Genomic DNA, 20,463 nt, shown 5'->3' with positions numbered 1-20,463 from the left:
AAGCTGTCGTCTTTTCACATGTTAGCTGGATGTCACGGTAACTTACAGGACAAATCTCAGCGCACTGCTCCTCTTCTAAGCTGAGAAATACACGTTCGCGTCTTTTTCGTCCGGACCAAGGGCCACATACTGTACCGGCTCTTTTCATGTTTCTCTACGGTTACTACATGTATCTTATGTGCACTAACTATGGTGCAACTTCATAAATTTGAGAAATTCGAGCATTTCAGTTTCAGTGAAATCTTATCAGGACCTCTGTTTAACATTCTTTCTTTAGGTCTCCTCCTTTTCTGTGACAAGTTTCAACTTTCATTCTGGGACCTATTTGGATTTGAAACTCAGGTAAAAGAAGCTAGTTGTTTTACACTTTACTTAATATCTCCTTTGTATTGCTTCACGTAAGGTGGCTCAGGTTTGTGTGTGCAACCGCTTTATTTTTTCGATTTTTAATAATGGCACTACCGTAATTGTAGTCAGGAGGCATGATTAATAAAAAAAAAAAAATTACACGCAAACCAATCACGATTTCAATTTCGATGACGTCGAGATAATTAATATGATAATAGACCGTTGTTCTCAGTGGTCATGCAGACTGTTTTTAGAAGCGTGACATTCTATCCACGAACCGAATTCAATCAACGAACACATGCACATTTCTGAGATTTACAAAATCCTGGCTAACGTCTAGTTGGTTCTTGCCTTCTTTTAATAAAATATTTTATTTACACCAGGACGCAGTATTAATCTATGCCGAACAAGGTTACAATATTTTTAACCGAACCGTCCATTTTTGAATTTTTAAATTTTTTATTCCGTGACAACCATTTTTTCTGACTATATACACCTTTTGTAGGATGACAGGCTGAAGCTATTTCTGATGGAGTACCCACTCCGCACTCTGGCTATGGTGGCACAAGTACAGGCTGGAATGTGGCGAAGGAATGGTTACTTTGTTATAAATCAGGTACATGAGTGCAGCTTATTAGAAGTGTAGTATCGCCGAACATTTGTACGTGTCTCGCAGTATTTTGGCAGGGCTTTAGGGCAAGTCAAAATACAACTGACTAGTGAAAAGGTGCAGAGATACTGCAAACAAAAACGTCTAACAAGAGATTTACTATCCAACATTTTGCTGTGTGAGGCGCGATGGACCAATATTTTTTTGGAGGGGGGATCAAATTTTTTTTTAAGACAGACAATTTTTTTCAGTGTCGTTGTCTGTGCAAACAATTCCTGCAGACAACAATGTTTTTTGATGTCTGCAAACAATATATTTGGGCTTTTTTGCTTTTGCAAACAATTTTTTCAGGATTTTTGATCCCCCTCCAAAAAATAATGGTCCGTGCCCTAATGATAAGTGAGTTGAACTCCGGATCAGGTGGTCTGTGTTCAAGTCCTGGCCTGGGTCACTGCGTTGTGTTCTTGGGCAAGACAGTTTTCTCTCATAGTGCGTCTCTCCACCCAGGTGTATAAATGAGTCCTGGCAAATTTAATGCTGGGGGGGTAACCCTGCGATCCGATAGACTAGCATCCCATCCAGGGGGAAGTAGAAATACTCCTAGTCGCTTCATGCTACAGAAACCGGGATAAGTACCAGTGGTATGAGACATTTTTGCACGCTGCAGACTTGAATTAAAAGTGTGAATTCAAACAAAGCGAGATGAATAAAGAAAGAAAACTTATGTATAGAATTTGAATTGTTTCTTCATCTTGTTATCTTTTTGTGTTTCTCTTCAGGTGTTTAATTATTTAAATGTAAGATGCCGGGCAGACATGTTTGACAAGGACGTATTGATGCTTCAGGTAAGAAATGCATTTTATAATTATTACAATAATTATACTAATTGTTAATAATTAGTAATAATAATTAATACTTATTATTAATAATTAGTATTTCTTATGAGTTTCAGATATAAAACAACGATTTTGAGTTTAAAAGACATGTTACAGCAGAAACTTTACGTAGACAGATTTGCCTCACCTCAAGTGGAATACAGAATTTTTATCCCTGATTTTTCGAACTCCTGACTTAATTTGTCGAACCAAATTTCGTTTCCATTGGAGGTTTGAGGAATCAAAGATTCCGTCGTGTTTATTTACCAGTACTTAACTGATATCTGTTTTATGTTTCCATTGAAGGTTGTGGCATCTTTCTTGGAGAGTGATTACTTCGTGCTAGCCATGCTGGACAAGTTTGATCTAGTAGATTGGTCTAAGTACGTTTAGAGCAGTTTTCAATTGAGTGTCGTAAAACCAAAACCAAAGTTATCACTTTGGCCAATCACAAAGGACGCAGTCAATCCAGTAAACCAATCAAAACTCGAAGCAAATACAAGTTGCCGACACGAAACGCGGAAAAACGTGCGCGAGCGAGTCACGATTGGTTTTGGTTTTACTTCTGATTGGCTGAGAAAGTGACGCGAGAGTTTTAAACCAATCACTGAGCGTAGTAATGCAAAACCAATTCAAACGCGAATAAATTTCGACATTCAAGTGAAAACCGCCCTAATTGTTGAGAGCCGTAAAAATGGGTTGTATTGAAGGAGTTGTCTTATTAGAATGGTTTTCACATAAGTATCGTAATTCGCATTAGCTTTGGTTTTGCATTACTATGTTGCTGAATGTTAAGATACCACTCGTGTTGATTAATTAACATGTGCTTTTTGGCAAACAATTTGTTGATGTTCAGTCTGCTTTGATTAAAGTCTTTTTTAAATCAAGTTATGAAGTTTTATTATACGTTAATCATCCTTGAATAATTTTGTTGACGTTTTTTCTTTGTCATTTCTATGTAGGCATGACTTTGATGACAGCAAATACGACCAGGTATGTAATAATTGATGACATTTTCAAAATTTTCTTTTCATTTGATTCCCGAAAGTCCTGTTCAGTTCAAGCTGTGAGACACACTTTTGATAGAGATGATGTTGGTGGTTTACTTCATAAATGTTATTGGGGTATACTGTATCTGGTAACTGATGTTTCCATAATTGGCCTTAGGCAGAGTAGGTTAAAATTTACAGTGTTTTTATGGAAATCCGACGACAAATGTCTATTACAAAAATCGATTTCTGGACAATTTATGAATTCTAAAGTTTAGATACTAAGCAAAAATTTGTATTCACCAAGTTAAAAGGATGTGGCTGAGCTAGAAAGCGTTCAGTTACGTTTTTAATTTCCCATACATTTTTTCCGCATGAATGACGCCGTTGGCGGGGAAAATTATAGACAAATGTATGGAAAAAATAAAAACGTAACTGAACACTTTCTAGCCCAGCGACAACCTTCAAACTCGGCAAATAAAAACTTTTGCCAAGTATCTTAGCTTGACAATTCATAAATTGTCCAGAATTTAATTTTTGTAATAGAAATTTGCCGTCGGATTCCCATACAAACACTGTAATTTCTACCCGCTTTGCCTACTCGTCAAGATGGCGTCGAAAACCGTGGTAAGGCCAATTATAATTTTAATTTTTTTATATTGATATTGTTTTAGGAGAAATTAACTCAAAAGTTGACGATTGCCGAATCATTCTTTTCCTTGCTTATAGCCATTGTAGGTAAGCATAATAATTGATGCTTGGGTAAATTAAATACATGTCGTTTGAAATATACACATGGACGGATAGCGGCTGCTCTAGGCGCCTGATATGATAGGCTAATGTCCTTTCTCATCCCATAGTTCTAATTGTGAAGTACATTGAGCTTTGTAAATGCGCTATAATATTATAAGAACCAATATCATTCATTCATGGAAGATAATAGGTTAAGGTTGTGCAGGTCACATAAAGCCCTGAACGTGAAATTATTTTCCTTTTGTTAATAGGTGAGCGGTATATGCCTGGTGTCGGCCGTGTGTCAGCGGATGACTTCATGAGACGTGAGATTGTCCACAGGTTGTGCCTCCGTCCCATGACTCATAGCGAGCTTATCAAGGCTCTTCCTCCGCTCGACAATGAGTTAGAGGACGAGGAAGGCGTTGATGGAATCATTGAGTCTGTGTCAACCTTTAAGTAAGAGGCCATGCCTTGTACAACCTACAATGAGCGACAAAAGTCCTTGAGACAGTTGGTTGAAAGTAATAAATAGTTTTAACATTCCCATTTTTCCACTTTAAATCCGATGCAGCTTGTGAACAACTCCCCCTCCCCCTTTTCAATGATGTACACAAAAGAGGCAAGTCTTGCAGATAGCAAATCCAACATTGTTTCGAGGGGGTTATATCGAAGGGTTTGAGGGGTAGAATTTGTCCAAGGTACTCAAAAACTGCCAAGTGTCTAAACACTTTTGGCGTTTATTTTCCATTTGAGAAAGGTTTTTACCCGACTGTTTTAAGAGAGTCAATCTACATCAAGGTCACTCATCATTTTCTCTTGCAAATTTGTAGATCAATTGGTTTTCTCCTCGTTGACAATCTGCTGAAAGAGCGAATTGATTTTTGAATTTAAAAAACCTTTAATTGTAGGCTTTTGACTGCTCTACTCATAAAAACTTGAGCTCATAGTGTAATTGTTAAATATTTCATGCCGCACAGAAGTGAAGGTAAATATCCCCTGATGTTGACCGTCATTGAATTATAAGCCAACGAAACCTTCAGTATGTATCAAAAAACAAAGGTATCTGTTGTGCAATTAGGATGTACAGAGTTGGAGTACCCAATCAGAGTGCACAAAAAAATGTTATGTTTCTCATTTGATTTTATTTGATTTGCACTGTATTTAATTGCAGAAAACCGGGCGTTACCGGGCGGGGATTGTATGAACTCAAAGAAGAGTACCTCAAGGAATATAATCCGTTCTTCTATCACTACACACGGATTGAACAATCTAAGGTAATTACATCGGTCTGCCTGTGACAAAAAAAAATTGGCAAATGGTTCCAGTATTTTATGACTCTACTGTCGAAGAAATCTTTATCTGATTTTACGGAATGTTTTGAAATTTGCTGTGAGATAGGCTAAATATAGATTTGATGCCCATAGTTTATAAAGCCATTGACAAGCTTGAAAGTTAGTATTTTTCAACAATTTTCTTCATCAGGCTGAGTGAACAACAAAGAAAGAGAACGAAAAAGGAGAGCGAAGTCAAAGGTACGGCTACGTTTTAAAGGGGCTAGGGCACGGTATTTTAGGTAATTCTATTTATTTTCGTTTATTAAGAGGTGTAAACTTCAAATTGGCAGAGCAAAAGTCTTTAAGTGGCAAAATCACGGCCACATAAGTGATAACAAACAAGGATGATTTTCGAGCACTGTAAATGACACTTTCATACAAGTTGAGCTATAAACTTGAATAAAAGTCAGGCCGACGTTTTTCAAGTATACCCGAACGCAATCCGTTTTAATCTTCTCGAATTTTTCCCATTCATGCCCCTTTTTGGCCTTTTTGTGTTTCTTTTGTGTTCTTCTACAGTTTTAAGAACCGCTATTGTGATATTTTAGTTAATTCTAAGACCAGTTGGTTAGAGCCGAAATTTCCTAAAATTGGGTGACATAGCCCCGTTTAAAGTAATTTCTGGATAACGCCGTTGTTGTAGATGGGGTTTGTTGTGTAACTGTTTACTAACTTTGTATTCCACGTATTCCAGGCGTTCCCCCACCCATCCCCCCTGAATTTTGTTCACCGTTCAGTAAAGTGTTAAATGTGTTGTCCTGTAAGACGCTTCTTGGTCTCATGAACGCGCTACTCAGAAGAGCAAATACTGCATCACCCAGGGCTGTTACAGATCTGCTGTTACAACAGGTTAGTGGCTTAGGTATAGGTAGTTAAGGAAAAGTCTGCGTTCAAGCCTGGTTGCCAAGCAGGCCAGCATTTAATCTCCCGGTTTACTAGCATGAAGCTATTGGAAGTATTTCTGTTCTCCCCCTGGACGGGAAGCTAGTCCATCGCAGGATTACCCTCAACATTAGGTTCGCTTGTACCCGTTATTTGCACCCGGGTGAAGAAAGGCACTATAAGAGTAAGGTGTCCAAGAACACAACACAAGTATACACAGCTAGGGCTCGAACACCCATACTCGATCAGAGGCCATCACACCAAAGTTAGTAGAGGAGGGCTATGATCACACTGACGGTTTTGCCACTGCTCTTCTTAACTCAGCATTCTCTTCACTAACTTGAGGTATCCGCTTTGACTTAGCTTATGAAAAATATAGGAACAGTAAATGGAGTTTTCTTGTTTTTTTTTTTCTAGGTTCTTCATCTAATTTGTCTTGCTCTTCACGAGGAAAAAAGACACAGAATGAATGAAAAGACTTCCGCATTTAACTTTCTCTCCATGGCAACGTCAAAACAAGGTATTTAAGATGGATATGCTGTGTTACTCACGATCGTTAGCAAACGCGAAGGCTGTTTAATTTTGTAGGTTTGTGTCGACCTACCAAAAAAGGTCGTTAACATTGCCTGTTTTGTGTCGCCTACCAAAAAAGTTCGTTAACATTGCCTGATTTGTCGTTATGTTCCGTGTTTGAAGATTGTCCCCAAAGTCTTCTTATGTCGCTGGAGAGTCTTCATGGAAGCCAGATGATCGAGGAACATTCTGGACAGCTTGACTGGATTATTAAGGTAACATAGAGCAGTTTTCAATTGAGTGTCGTAAAACCAAAACCAAAGTAATCACTCTAGCCAATCACAAAGGACATAGACAATCCAGTAAACCAATCAACTCTTGAAGTAAAGACAAGCAGTCGTCACGAAGCGCGGGAAAACCAACGAGAGCAAGTCATAATTGGTTTTGGCTTTATATTTGGTTGGCTAAAAAGGTGGCCCAATTTTTTTAAAACCGATCACAAAGCATAGTAATGCAAAACCCAAGCAAACGTGAGCTCCTTTCGGCAGTCAAGGGAAAACCGCTCTAACTTGCACATTTTTTCTGAGAGTTTACATGCAATTCGTTTGTTCACTGCTAATTCTGTACGAATCAGTTCTGCCTCCCTTTTCTTTTTTAGTGTTCATTATTAAAGCGTTATCAAAACGTTTTGCTAGACGCGGGGGGAAAAAAAAAAAAAACCCCCGGAAAAAAAGTTTAGAGAAAAAAGGGGAAAATAGGAAAATTTTTTTTTTAAAAAAATTTTTTAAAAAATCGCCGACCTTTTTTGAATAAATCTTTACAGAGCATGACGTCACTCGCGCGCTTTGCTATTCATGAAAGTGAAGATGTATTATTGTTAATAATGACGATGTTGTCACGGTGATGATGACGGTGATGACGTTGACGATATTATGGTTGCGTCTATCAAAGTGTACATGACGTTGATTATGAAGAAAGTGAGAATTGATTATTCTGCTTACGACAATAGCCTGGTATATTTTTGACAAATTTGATCTGTGATGGAAAATAGTTCTTGACTTAAATTTCAACTTTTTTTGTTTGTCTTTTGCAGACTTTCCACGAAGAGCTTGAAGCCCGTGAACAGAAGCCCCAGGGGAGTGGTACTGTGCAGCGGGCTACCTTGGAGAGAAGTACTTCACAAGAGGAAGAGAAAGCAAGAAAGGCCAAACTTGCTCAGGAGAGGAGAGCCAAGATCATGGCACAGATGTCTGCCTTGCAGAAAGCTTTCATCAAAGAAAATGCTGAATTACTGGCATCAATGGAGACTGAAGGGTATGTTGTGATGAAGTTCAATACGAGCTCTAAGTGAAACTGTACACTACATATTTCCCTAAAGCAAGGTTGCCTGACCGGCTAGTTATGTTCCTGTCCGTGGACCAATCTCAAACTCCACAAAACATTTAGAATATAAACACTTTCTTACAAGAAAAATTCGAAGCCTCGATCAACTTTTAATCCTGGGATAATGTTAATCGATCTTCGGGCAACCCGGCCCAGAATGTTAAGCTTGAAGCGCAGAACTTGCGCGCGTACCATACTTGGAACGATGGAAGGGAAAATAGCCCACTCATGCGCTAGCGATTTAAGACTGAGTATAAAGACATCTCTCTATGCGCGCTCATGCCACGTCCCTTTCGCGAGTAGCTCTTCAGCAAAGTTCTGGTCTCGGATAGGTTGTTACTTGCGCGGGAAAAACCGTAACCAAGCAACAACCAATCCAAGACGCAACACGGTTCCTGTTAAGTTACGTCATCATAACAAAATTTTCCGGGTCGAATCTGGGACGTCGTTTGAGTGGGAGTTAGAATTAGGCACTCAGAAAGTGAGATGTCCATTTATTAAGGCCCTTGTGTGTTTCGCTGGCAGTTTAACTAAGATAAATCTTGAAGAGATTTAAACTTTACACTTTTCTTTATTCTCCGCATATGCTGCAGCCCTAACACAGTGGAGCCGAGTGTTGCGGAGGGCAGCGGTGATACTTCACAAGAAGAGCCTGTAGTACTTGGCGTCCAGCGGTGCCAGAAAGAAATGCGAACTCCACGCTATGCAACCGAGCCTTGTATTTTGTGCCAAGAACAGCAGGAGGTGAGAGAAGCTAGAACATGTGACATGTTGCGTGACAAGAGCAATCACTAGTACTCATTTATACCCCCAATCTAAAATTCAACTTTCTAACCAGAAGGACACCACGTCTCGCTAGATAAGTAAATATTTTACACCACTAAATTTTTCTACTGTCATACCTTTATCTCACTCTGGGCATTGACAAATGAATCTGCTTACATTTTAAATTACATCTTAATAAAACGGTGTTTATTCGTATACCCTATTGGTTGATTGTTTATTTTTCTGATGGCAGGTCAGCAGTGATGGACGAGCCATCGTTATGGCTTCTTTCGTCCAGCGGTCGACCGTGTTGTCCCGTTCTCGCGGGAAGATGTTCGAAAACGGTGACGGGCTGGACCCGCTATACACCCCAGGGGACCAGTACTGGGGGGTTCATGTCAGCAGCTGTGGTCACATGATGCATAGCGACTGTTGGCAGGGATTCTACACATCTGTTGTAGTAAAGGAGCGGCGAGCTTTGCGTCTGGGCCAGCATTTTAGTGTTGATGTCACAAGAAGAGAGTATCTGTGTCCATTGTGTGGTTGTATCAGCAACTCAGTTCTGCCAGTGATGCCTGCGCTGTTCAACGGACGGGGAGAGGGGTGAGGAAAGACTGTTTACTTAAAGGGACTATGTCACGGATTTAACCAGATTTCTGAACCGCCAAAATGTATATTTGTGTCGCGGGAATCTTAAAAATAATAGTCCATTTTTATTAAAAAATGCTATATTAGAGCAATGAAACTGTTAACGAACATCTTTGGCTGCGAATGGCTTGGATTGAAGCGGATTGCAATTTGAAAAAGTTAGGCAAACATTTTCAATTTGTTTCCGCGCGTCTTTGAAATATTGACATTTATAGCCGTAGCTTGATTTCTATCCGCAAATTAAGGTTATATATTCCTTTAGATGTTCAAAGATAATGTGTACATTTAGGGATAAGTTGCCTACCACTAATTTCAGAACAGTTTAGACCAAAAATCTGCGAAATCCCCGTGACATAGTCCCTTTAAATGCTTGTTAAGATAAGATTACAAGCCTAATAATAATAATAATAATCGATATTTTAAGAGGGTGACCCCTTCAGTCGCAAGACTGGTATCAACGGGGGCCCTGTGTAAAATAAAATAAATTTAAAGTAAAAGTAAAAGTAAAAGTAAAAGAGAGTATACAAGCCTGTATAAGTGGAGGCCTCTCCATGTGTTCAATGGACCTTTACAGCTGACGGTCACATCGTACAAAACGCACCATGCTGGAGGGTAAGCTTTTCACTGGGACATTCAAAATAAAGAAAGTCGTACTTGACTGGTTAAACTGAGTCGCTTATTTGGGTATCCCAGTGGGTATGTTGCCAATAGGCGTGCGTATGTTGCCAATAAGCGTGCGTATGTTGCCAATAAGCGTGCGTATGTTGCCAATAAGCGTGCGTATGTTGCCAATAAGCGTGCGTATGTTGCCAATAAGCGTGCGTATGTTGCCAATAAGCGTGGTTGATTTTGTTTCACGCGACCGTTCTCTGCAGAGCTAAGGACCCGTATCTTTTCTGTATTTGTTGATATATTGTTTTCCCCACTGCAGTATTGAGGAGGTAACGATTCCAGAATTTTTAAGCAGTATGCAGGACTTGGTCTCGTCAAATCTCAGTTTGTTTTCCGTGGAAGATGAAAAGAAAGGGAAAAAAGGTAAAGAAATAGCTAGTGAAAACTTGACCACTCCTTACAAAGGTATTTGATACCTAGTTTTCCGAGAATTCCTCTGCCAAAATATCTGAAGTCATTTTTTTGGGCGAAGGAAACTACCTTAAAGTCGAACCCTTTAAGCCTGTGCGAAGAAACATCTTAAAATTTCTTACTATTTACTTCATTTCGAACCGTTTTAAGAAATTAAATCCTAGATATAAGAAGGTAATTTATTTTTTCAAGCAGTCTTCACTGTACAACAACACTTTTGCGATTTTGAAATTGAATTTTATCCTACCTCAACGGAAAAAGTCTGATGCGTTTGTTTAACGTTCTAAACATTTATCTTGGTGACCAGTTACAAGCTTCAGTATTTTTTATCAGTATTACACTTCCTTCCTTTATATTTTAGTCGCATCTCCGGTCCCCGAAAGGTTTCAAGCAGTCTTTCAAACTCTTCTTAAAACTGGGTAAGTTAAGAAATGTTTGTCGTCTTTTTTAAACACATCGGTTCCGTATGTACAAACTAAGGATACATTGATATTTTTTTTGTCTAGAACAAAGTTTTCTGACGATCTGAAAGAAATGATGAAGGTTTTTTCGCAGTCGTGTTTCACGGTGAGTAGATAAACTTGGACCATTCAACTTTTTTTGTTTGTTACAGTACCATATTTACTCAAGGTTTTTTTTAGGTAATTCTATTTATTTATTAAGAGCTGTAAACTTCAAATTGGCAGAGCAAAAGTCTTTTATTGGCAAAATCACGGCCACATAACAAACAAGGATGATTTTCAAGGTTTTGTACATGACACTTTCATACAAATTGAGATAAACTTAAAAAAGTCGGGCCGACGTTTTCAAGTTTATCCGAACGCAATCTGTTCAATCTTCTCAAATTTTGCCCATCCATGCCCCCTTTTGGTCTTTCTTTGTTTCTTTTGAGTTCCTCTACAGTTTTAAGCCGTTATTGTGATATTTCAGTTAATTGTTTGACCAGTTGGTCAGTGCCGAAATTGCCTAAAATTGCGTGACATAGCCACTTTAAACTGAGGATAATTGCATTGTTTAGATAGGCAAGGGGACAGACTGTTTTTTCCTTGATAACCTGGAGCAATATAGCGACTACAGAGTAAAGGTGCGAGCTTTAGTCATAAACAACACAGGATATTTTTGGACAAGATACCTTTCTCCATTCAGGAGTATACAGTGGTATCAGTGTATTGCGACAGACCCTTAGACTGTTGCACGGAGAAACCTGAGGTAGACCGACACATCAACCAGGGGAAGAGGACTCGGGTAGAGGGTGGGGGGGGGGGGGGTGGTGGTCCCAGCGGGAGGACTCATTAGGGGCTGTGTGTGGGGTGAGGGGCGGGGAGAGAGGGGGTATCCATCAAAAAAGACTCAAGGAGAGTATTCTAGTAAGACCGCGTATATCGATTCTTGTTGTAATTTAACATGCGTCCCTGAAGTGATCTCATCGCTGTGTTTTTTTTTCTATAATTAGGTTGGCTTGGGGGTTGACCCCAATGAAGACGACAAACGCGTTCCCGTGATGGTGTTGGAAGCTTGTACTTACACCATACAAAGTGGAGGTACGTTCATATGAACGCGTTTTGCGTTCGCGTTGTACGCGTTTTGCCTTCGTATTAATTGCGTTTTACGCTCGCACTATACGCGTTTGACGTTCTTAGTAAACGCGTTTTGGGTTGGCATTGAACGTATTTTGCGTTGGTAGTAAACGCGTTGTGCACTGCAGTGGGACGTTTTGCGTTCGTCTTTGGTGGGTCTTGCGTTTGTTCGTGTGGTGAACCTGGTGTTGACTTGTTTGTTTTTTATTTTCCGTTTCTAGAGAGTGCATTAAGAACGGAAAGCAAGCCTCTTTTCTCAGGACTCACAACTCGTCAGGTAAAATTTCTAAGGGATAAACATTTCCCCAATCTTTTTTTTTTTTCTTTTCCCCTTTTTTTTTTTTTTTTTTTTTTTTTTTTTCTCCCCCCTTTCTCAAAAAAAAAAAAACTCCCCCCCTTTTCCCCCCCTTCCTGCCGCTACATATTTCTCAATTTTGATTGGTTCACTGGATTGTCTATGTCTTTTGTGATTGGGCAGAGTGATTACTTTGGTTTTCCTTTGCATTTAGGTAAAACGTTTGTTCTTGTTTGTAGTCTCAGTGTATGGCTGCCTTAACTCGTCAAGCTGCTGTTGTGTCAGGAATATTTCCCAGCAAAGTTATTCAACGCCACTGCCTTCGTCTTCTGTCTGGTAAGTTTACTAATCAATTAATAGCTTAACATCTTATTTCAAGATCATCTATTTAGAACATATTTTTGCCCAAGAATAATTTAGCGTGGCACCTATTCAGTATTGATTAGCGTCCCAGGGTGGACTCTTGGAATCGAGCGGTCTGGGTTTTAGCCTTAGCTAGGGCTATTGTAGTGTTATTGAAAAAAAGAAAAAAAGAAAAAAAAAACAAACTCGCACCAGTGAGTGCCAGTGAGTAGTATATTCACCACCAGCCTCAGTAACACAACATTTATACTGTTTTCAAGAATCGAATCGAATCGCGTAGCATCTTATCGCATCGCATCGCATCGAGTCGTGGGTATTTCTTCATCTTTGTCGAATTAGGAATTTGTTCATAGTAAAATTTACAAGTTTTTACTTCGAAACGAGGCTTGATGAAATTCGCTTAGTCTGACGAATTCTGGCAAAATGTTGGGGATTAATCTGCAGTGGGAAAACCTAGTAGAGTAGTTCCTACTTTTACCCGAAAAAACTTCAATAACTTTTCAACTTTTAACTGTTCAATTCTTGGTTCTAGTCCTAACCCCTGACGCGGTTCCTGGTGGTGACGGCCCCTCCCTCCTGGAGTTGGATTTGTTCAGCTTGATGGTGAACTACGTTCGTTGAACATTACTATACATTCGCCTTTAGTGACCTTTTTTACGTATTATGCAGATATAAGTCCCCTACTCTTCTGTTTCATATCTTTGCAGTCGGTGTAGGAAATTTGCTTTCTGTAGAGCTCGCTTTTTGTCTTGTAGCCATCTGCTGAGAGACTATTTATTTTCGTTTTATGGCTTAGCTCATCGTAATCTTTTTAACTGGACTTGAAACAGGTGTTTTTGAGACGCAAAATTCCAGACCAAGTTAAAGCAAGTCATTTTTTAAAGTTTCTTTTCCCCACATTGTATATCTTCAATGTTAGAAAAATTGCTGTTGTTGCCGTTATGAAACTAAAACACCTTTGTTTGCTTTTGACTTAGTTGAACAGACACAGGTTGGAACCATTTTATTATTTCTTACCACTGCTAATTTGTTTCCAGGTAAAGCTCCGCCTGGTGCTACCGAGCATGTTATATCAGGAGTCTGGTGACGGGGGCACGTCACCTGTGTTGAAGAGCATTATGGGTCTGAATTCTCCGGTCACAATTGATCAAAGTGTGTTTCAGCTCACATTGATGGCGCGTGTTGTACAAATACTTCTCACCACGTCTTCTGATCTCCCAAGTAAGGATACGTCTTCTTTTAAGAGCACACAGAAAGATAAAACTTGAGGCGTAAGCGAGTTTTTTAATACTTTTCTCAAGTGTTCTCGCATAACCAGAGTAATAAAATCAGGGCACATGCAAAATTCAAACTGTATTAATACAGGCTCTACCTAACTATGCTCTGATACAAAAACTCTGTTCGTTTTATCATCCTTCATAGAAATTTCAGCGATATAATGCATTGCGTTGACACAAATCGCAGTTGAAATCACATAAAAAATTGCACTAAAAATCGCCTTTGGGGCTTACAAAACATCATATAAATAGCTATTAAAATGTTTTATGAAGTAACAAAACCATTCATTAAGTTGCATAATGGTAGGTCCTGGTATCAGCCACTTGTTTCAAGTAACTTTTCTCACTTCATGGCTCATTATTTGGTAGGTGCTGAAAACGAAGATGAATCAATGGACCAGGAAGCGCCTCGTTTGGACGAGGCTGCTAGGCTGGCTGCTCTGTGGGGTAAACTGAGGCACTGGGCTGGGTGAGTAAGCAAGTGAAACGGCCGTTTTTAAAAAGAGTTATTGCGGATGAATGTAATCGGATTTTATATTGAATTTTTTGTATTCAGATACGTTAAAAATTTTGAACTCTCGGCGAATGAAATCCAAACAGCAGCAGTAAATATGAAGAATCCATAAGCGTAAAATTTCCTACCTTTTTAAATTTTTCACATGCCGCGTCATTACACTACTTGAAATCGCTAGCCGAGAGATTCGAGTTTTTTATGTCGTCATTTTCGGCCAGTAGACGGTCGTACGGCTGAATCGAAATGTGTTTTGACCGAGTAAATTACTATGTTAACTCACGTGTCTTGATAAAAAAAAAGAATTATTTTTCAACTAAGAAGCCGGCACAAACCACGCAAGCTTCGGTTAAAGAGACAAGCTGTGACTTGCTTTTCTGTTTTAGTTCCCAGTCCGCTACTCCACACCCCATGCCAGTGGAGCTTCTGGGTCACGTGAAAACACAGTTGTTACCATTCCTCCGCTGTTCAGCTTTGTTCTTCCATTTTCTGACCGAAATTCCAGGACCAGAACTCTTGAAAGGTAAACGATTATTAATTTAGCGTGACATTGGGTTTGGCTTAAGCGAATAAACTGTAAGTTTTGAAGTGTGGTGTCCCAATGGCGTATAAATGGGTACTGGCGAAATGTTACGACAACCTTATCTTGCGATGGAGTTGAAAATACTCCTAGCCCTTCATATAGCAGAAGCTAGAGTTAAGGAGGCTCGATGTACCCAGACCAGCGATAGACCCAGACCAGACAGATGACATATCACAAGATTGCCACGTGCAACGCAAACGGGCCAATCATCACATACGATCACCCTATGGTGGTCGTTTTGAAAATGAAAATTATCTAGGAAGCCAGGTTTGATTTTTGCCAAAGTACACCATAATGATCAAATATGACCAAAGTTTAATTTTTTACTGGTCACTTAGTCACAAAGGTTACCGCAGCAACGATTGTCGTTTTCCTTTGTTTACAAACAAGCTTGATTTTCTCGAAATCTAGATTGACTCTTGGTATTCATTTTTTTGAAATGTTGAAGTGTAGTGCATTGACTACCTGTAGACAAAATTTTAGAAAAATCTGTACATCGAGCCTCCTTAAAAACAGGCTCTGATAAGCCACCTTCCTTCTCCAATTCATAAGACTGTAACAGTCTTCGGTAGTTAATATTGCACTTTAGTTGTTTTAACTATCGGCTAAGTCAAGCATAACATTTCATGGATGTTAGTTAACTTCTTTATCTTTCTACCCAGACCCTAACCGGCCTTTGTTGACCGAGGAGCTGGAGAGCTTGAGCCGATACCTTTCAGTGCCTTCAGACATGACGTGTTTATTGCAGTGGAACCAAGAAAGTGCTTCTATCAGTTCATCTACTATCTCCACCACTATCAAAAGGTTTGCGTTATTATGAAAGAAAGAGCGGGTTGTCTCACATATTCAGTTTATTGGTTACAAGGAAGAAATTTAACTTGTGAATCCTCAGACACAACCATTATAAAATAATGTGAAGAGAGCAGATCACCGTTTCTGAAACTACAATGGGTGACAAAAGTGTTTAGAGACTTAAAATGTCAGATGCTTTTTTCGAGTGTTTTGAATAAATCACCCCCCGCCGCCCCAATACAGTGTTGGTTTTCTATCACTAAGACAACGCAGACCACAGTACGTGCACAACACATTAATGGGCCCCCGAAATAACTGCTAGATGCAGCTGAAATAGAAGAAACGGTTCAGTGTTGTCAAGTGTCATTTTCAAAGAAGTGTCCAAACTATTTTCCTCGCTCGTGTTACAACTAGCCTTGAACCGATTCGTTTGTTTTTCAACATATATTTTTTTACTCTTTTAAAAAGGTGGTGTGGTCACGAACATGTCAAAAAGACGTTGGCTACTGCAGGAGTGGAACCTCTTGGGTGAGTGAAATTTATGATAAGGTAATCACATCTGTTGGTGCACTTGTAATGAAGATATTCGAGAAACTTTGAAATGGCGTATTTGCTGACGAAACTGGGGAAAGGCGCCGTGGAGTATAGAAGTGAATACATTATTCAAAAAAAAAATAAAAGGAGTTTAAAGGCATAAGTCACGAAAGATACATCTTAAAAAAATTGGCCAAGTTTGTTGTTTATCCTCGATTGTAACCAGCCTTGTACATTTTGGTTTATAGTAACTTTATTGGTGTTTTTCTGTTTAAGAAAATTGTTTGGAAATTTGTGAAGAAAATGAATTGTTACCTTAGTTAAGAATCTGCGTTTAACTTTTTCAACGCCGCATTCCCTTTGGCCTCAGAACCGGTTAAGAAATCCTCCAGCTAAATATGGAAAGTCAGCTTTTAATTTCAAATAGACGAAACAATTAGCTGCTGTTGGTTCACCTTCTTGATAACAATTTTGTTCATTTCACATTGTTTTTTTGGAGGGAGGACGAATAAAAAATTTACTTAGATGTACAGGACGCGCAAAGCCATTGACAGTGCATTGGGTGGTTTGATACAGAAGGTTTTGAGCTTAGCTTTAGCTTCAGTTACTCATGATTTGTACGCAAGGCTCAAAAATAATTTTTGGACAGTTGCTGGTCATGTTGACCGGCCAAACCGATTTTAGCTCGGTCATGTGTCGTTTTTCACCGGTCAAAATATTGAAAGTAGTAGTCACTTTTGCCTTTCGTCGAATCGTCTTTGTTCGCGTGATAGAAAAAGACCCGCCATCTCTTCACCGTTTTGCCGTGTAAGATGTGATAGCGACAGGTCAACTGAAGCAAAATGCAAACATCTGTTTAGTTGTTTTCCCTCTTTTGCGCTCGAGTGATGAATACAGGGCTAAGATGAATACAAGGCGTGCAAAGCCTTTACCTTTGCACTGGTCGGTTTGATAAGTAGGTTTTGAGCGTAGCGTTAGCTTCAGTTACTCATGGTTTGCACGTGTTTACGTACTTTAGGTATTCTATTGAACCAAATCATTTGCTGAGGATTCCTGTGGACTACAGCGAGCTTATCAACGAGGCGTCAATGTTCACGTAAGTTTTTTGAAAAAAAAAAAATGAAATAAACATGAAAGAGTACAATAGAATAAAATTTTAGAAATCTACTTCAGAATTTTCGTTGAAAAGAGTGCTACATCGTCCTGGGAGTAGTCTAGAATTATTGTCCACATTCAGGAGGTCATTGTAAGTCAGGATTCCTGACTTACAATGAATTGAAAATTTCCAAGAAAAATGGTCAAATTGAGGTCATAGAAAACTTTGAAGTCATGGAAAAAATCATGGAAAGCCATGGAGTTTCAAAAGCTCAAAAGAGTACGAACCCTGCTTTGGGGCAACACATACCTACATAGCTTATATAGTTAAGTATGGTATACAGTCAACTCTCTCAAAGACGGACACCGTCGGGACCGGCCCCAACTGTCCGTCTTAGAGAGGTGCCCGCCTTATAGAGAGTCGAGGTAACGTGACACCAGAAATTCTGAGACGATAAAGCTAAACAGCTATGCTCAACGAATGCACGTCTGTTTTAAGTCGCCTACTTTAGCAAAACCTATAAAGTGGAACAAAAATTATATCAGAAATTCGACTCATTTGTTCATTACAAACGGCAATACTGTAAGAAGAAAACTTCTTCTTTGGTGCCCATACGCAGAGAAGTAACACGTTATAGCGGATTGTTTTTGGTAAGTTTGGTATTCTAAAGGCGCTGACTTACTATGCTATATGTCGATACCAAGTTTTGATGTATTATTCACTAAAAAAATAACTTTTTGTGCGTGTCCGTTGGCGGTTTCAAAGTGTCCGTTGTCCGTCTTAAAGAGGTGTCCGTCTTACAGACAGTTCTGTTACAGCAAAATGACTGAAAAACGGCAGGGACCCACACCAGGTGTCCGTCTTATGAAGGTGTCCGTCTTATAGAGGTGTCCGTTAAGAGAGAGTTGACTGTATATGCTGGTATATTTTAGAATTTCAAAACGCAAATCTTGTTCTTACTTAGGTGCCCAAATTCTGATGGTGATGATAGCCGTGCGCCTGCACTCTGTCTGATCTGCGGTGAAATGCTCTGTTCTCAAAGCTACTGCTGCCAAACAGTAGTTGAAGGAGACAAGATCGGCGCCTGTGCTGCGCATGCCCAGAAGTGTGGTGCAGGGGTTGGTGTGTTTCTACGCGTGCGCGAATGTCAGATACTGTTGATGACCAATAAGAACAAGGGATGTTTTTATTCTCCTCCGTATTTAGATGCATATGGCGAGACTGACCAGGGACTCAGGTAATGATATAGTTATATAAGTTAATTTGACTTTCGACAGCTTGCGCTGGTATAGCCTCATATGCAACTCTTTTTCATCCTCGTACCCAGGGTCTTCGTCCCTCTTGACCAACGGTCGAGAAACGAGCGACCCTAGCCTGCGAATACAGCCGCCTCTCTTCGCTCCCCAAACCGGCCGGGAGCGAAGAGAGGCGGCTGTATTCGCAGGCTAGAGCGACCCTGGAAAGTTCCGATTTGAAGTCTGAAAATATCGGACTTCCAGTTGAATTGCGCATGACTAGCTTTCAAAAGCCTGACCAACGAACTTTTGGGTTTTCACTTCCGGCCGTCTAAATTGTTTTTCAAGCCAATCAGACTCGATCATGCATCGGAACTTTCGAGAGTCGCTCGTTTCATCAAGCTTGCGGAGTTAGCAACGAAGATTCGAGGTACGAGAATGACTCTTTTTGGCTCGTTTATGGGGGAATCCTGAACGCGTAACGAGCCCAAAGAACGTCTGCGTAGGAGGCTAGCGCTGGAATAGCTGAAGCCAGTAATCGCTGGTAGAGAGAGAGACGGTCTTCAGGCTGAATCGATCGAGAATAAAATTTGAGAGGACGGTAGTGTTCTTCAACTGTCAAATGTTCGACTTTCATTATTGTACGGTAAACAAGCTGAGAGTAGGCAAGAATTGCCTTTTCTGGCAGTCAAACGAATGAAAGTGAAAATTCTCGTCCACTGATGAATAGTTTGGCATGTTTGAACCTATGAGTGGGCACGAGTGTCGATGTAAGCGCGTAAGAGTTGGCGGTCAAGCGGTTGTAGAAAACAGACTCTTAACATAGTGGGGTACAAGGTTGTGTCACCGACATCGTGCTTTGAAGTGATGAACGAGGAATAGAGTTCTTGTTGCCTTATTACAGTGAATATGGTTTTTTTAATTTTTCATTCGCGAGAGAAATCTGGAAACTTTATTACGCGAAAATTGGAAAGAGGATTCTTAATAAAATGTGTCTGGTCATTAACAACACTGCTCGCTTTTATATATTTATTTTATTATTTTTATTATTTTTTTTTTCAGGCGGGGTAATCCCCTTTACCTTTGCCCAGATCGATATCGGAAGCTGGAGAAACTTTGGTTGACTCACTCAGTGGCCGAGGAGGTCGCGCACTGCCTGGAATCTAATAGAAACTTGTTATCAATTGACTGGACAAACCTGTAAGCGTACAGGAGCTGCGTCCGCCATCTTGAAGAATCTCAGCTACTGTAATTTTCGTCATTTGTCATCCGTGTCAATCTTCGTCAATCTTTACCATCCATGTTTATTTTCGGTTTTTTATTACTCCTTTGGTGTTTTTCTAGCTTAGTAAACTATTATTTTAAAGTTTCTTTTAATTCTAACGTAATGTTATAACTTGCAAAAAAGAACGACTATTTCCGACAACCTGGAAGCTTTCGCCAAAAGAGTTCGTAGATAAACTGTTCTTTTGCAACGCAAGGATGAAGACAAAGGAGATAAATTTAACACTGGGGAAAGTATGGGGGGGGGGGGGAAGGCAAATTCGATCGTTCGTCAAAAACGGGCTAGTAGCAGTCCACTTTCTTCACGTACTCAAAAGGAGAATCTTTGTTACCGATATTTGTCTCATTAGCAAAAACGTGTCTCTCTCTTATCGAGCTAAAAAATCAAATAATGAATATTGAAAAGTTAATGCACGGTTAACTGCCCCAATAATTTGGAGCCTGATGTATAAAATAGGTTTTATGTGACGCAGGTTTAAAGACTCAGCACTTTACAAACAATTTAAGGGTTCATTAGCGCTTTTCCACCCAGCAATTGTGCAGTTTTTGAAAGGTAATATCTCCACTAGAGTCAATTAGCATTTTGCCTTCTCTCCGCAAGGTCGTATTCTAATTAGGCAAAATGTAAACGCTGATGTCAGGAGAGGTTCGCCTACCCCTCTCCCCCCTGCTCGAGTAAGGATTCAACCCAAAATTCCTTAAGGCTGGCTTTCACTAGCGACGCAAGCGCAAGCACAAGCGCAAGCATAAC

The 20,463-nt window shown here is 39.8% G+C and overlaps 1 protein-coding gene across 1 annotated transcript in view; it reads left to right on the top strand.

Moving 5' to 3' along the window:
* The window catches only part of LOC144635269 (E3 ubiquitin-protein ligase UBR2-like), a 37,047-nt gene extending 17,056 nt beyond the window's left edge, over positions 1-19,991 (top strand). The window contains exons 20-49 of the mRNA XM_078494374.1: positions 278-342; positions 854-964; positions 1,738-1,803; positions 2,140-2,216; positions 2,796-2,826; positions 3,497-3,560; positions 3,827-4,013; positions 4,729-4,851; positions 5,040-5,089; positions 5,586-5,740; positions 6,191-6,293; positions 6,470-6,561; positions 7,380-7,600; positions 8,263-8,413; positions 8,688-9,037; positions 10,014-10,117; positions 10,527-10,584; positions 10,672-10,732; positions 11,619-11,706; positions 11,964-12,019; positions 12,277-12,373; positions 12,933-13,003; positions 13,438-13,621; positions 14,047-14,146; positions 14,575-14,711; positions 15,434-15,575; positions 16,032-16,091; positions 17,116-17,193; positions 18,158-18,430; positions 19,491-19,991. Of these exons, the coding sequence (XP_078350500.1) occupies positions 278-342; positions 854-964; positions 1,738-1,803; positions 2,140-2,216; positions 2,796-2,826; positions 3,497-3,560; positions 3,827-4,013; positions 4,729-4,851; positions 5,040-5,089; positions 5,586-5,740; positions 6,191-6,293; positions 6,470-6,561; positions 7,380-7,600; positions 8,263-8,413; positions 8,688-9,037; positions 10,014-10,117; positions 10,527-10,584; positions 10,672-10,732; positions 11,619-11,706; positions 11,964-12,019; positions 12,277-12,373; positions 12,933-13,003; positions 13,438-13,621; positions 14,047-14,146; positions 14,575-14,711; positions 15,434-15,575; positions 16,032-16,091; positions 17,116-17,193; positions 18,158-18,430; positions 19,491-19,632 (3,497 nt within the window). The 3' untranslated portion in view covers positions 19,633-19,991. The remainder of the gene's footprint in view (positions 1-277; positions 343-853; positions 965-1,737; positions 1,804-2,139; positions 2,217-2,795; positions 2,827-3,496; positions 3,561-3,826; positions 4,014-4,728; positions 4,852-5,039; positions 5,090-5,585; positions 5,741-6,190; positions 6,294-6,469; positions 6,562-7,379; positions 7,601-8,262; positions 8,414-8,687; positions 9,038-10,013; positions 10,118-10,526; positions 10,585-10,671; positions 10,733-11,618; positions 11,707-11,963; positions 12,020-12,276; positions 12,374-12,932; positions 13,004-13,437; positions 13,622-14,046; positions 14,147-14,574; positions 14,712-15,433; positions 15,576-16,031; positions 16,092-17,115; positions 17,194-18,157; positions 18,431-19,490) is intronic.
* The last annotated feature ends 472 nt before the right edge of the window (positions 19,992-20,463 follow it).

Source organism: Oculina patagonica, chromosome 13 (genome assembly GCF_052425735.1).
Source record: "Oculina patagonica isolate OP01 chromosome 13, crgOcupat, whole genome shotgun sequence".
NCBI classification, from domain to species: domain Eukaryota; kingdom Metazoa; phylum Cnidaria; class Anthozoa; order Scleractinia; family Oculinidae; genus Oculina; species Oculina patagonica.
The sequence above is the reverse complement of the archived record's forward strand: the minus strand, read 5'-3'. Positions and strand labels throughout refer to the sequence as shown.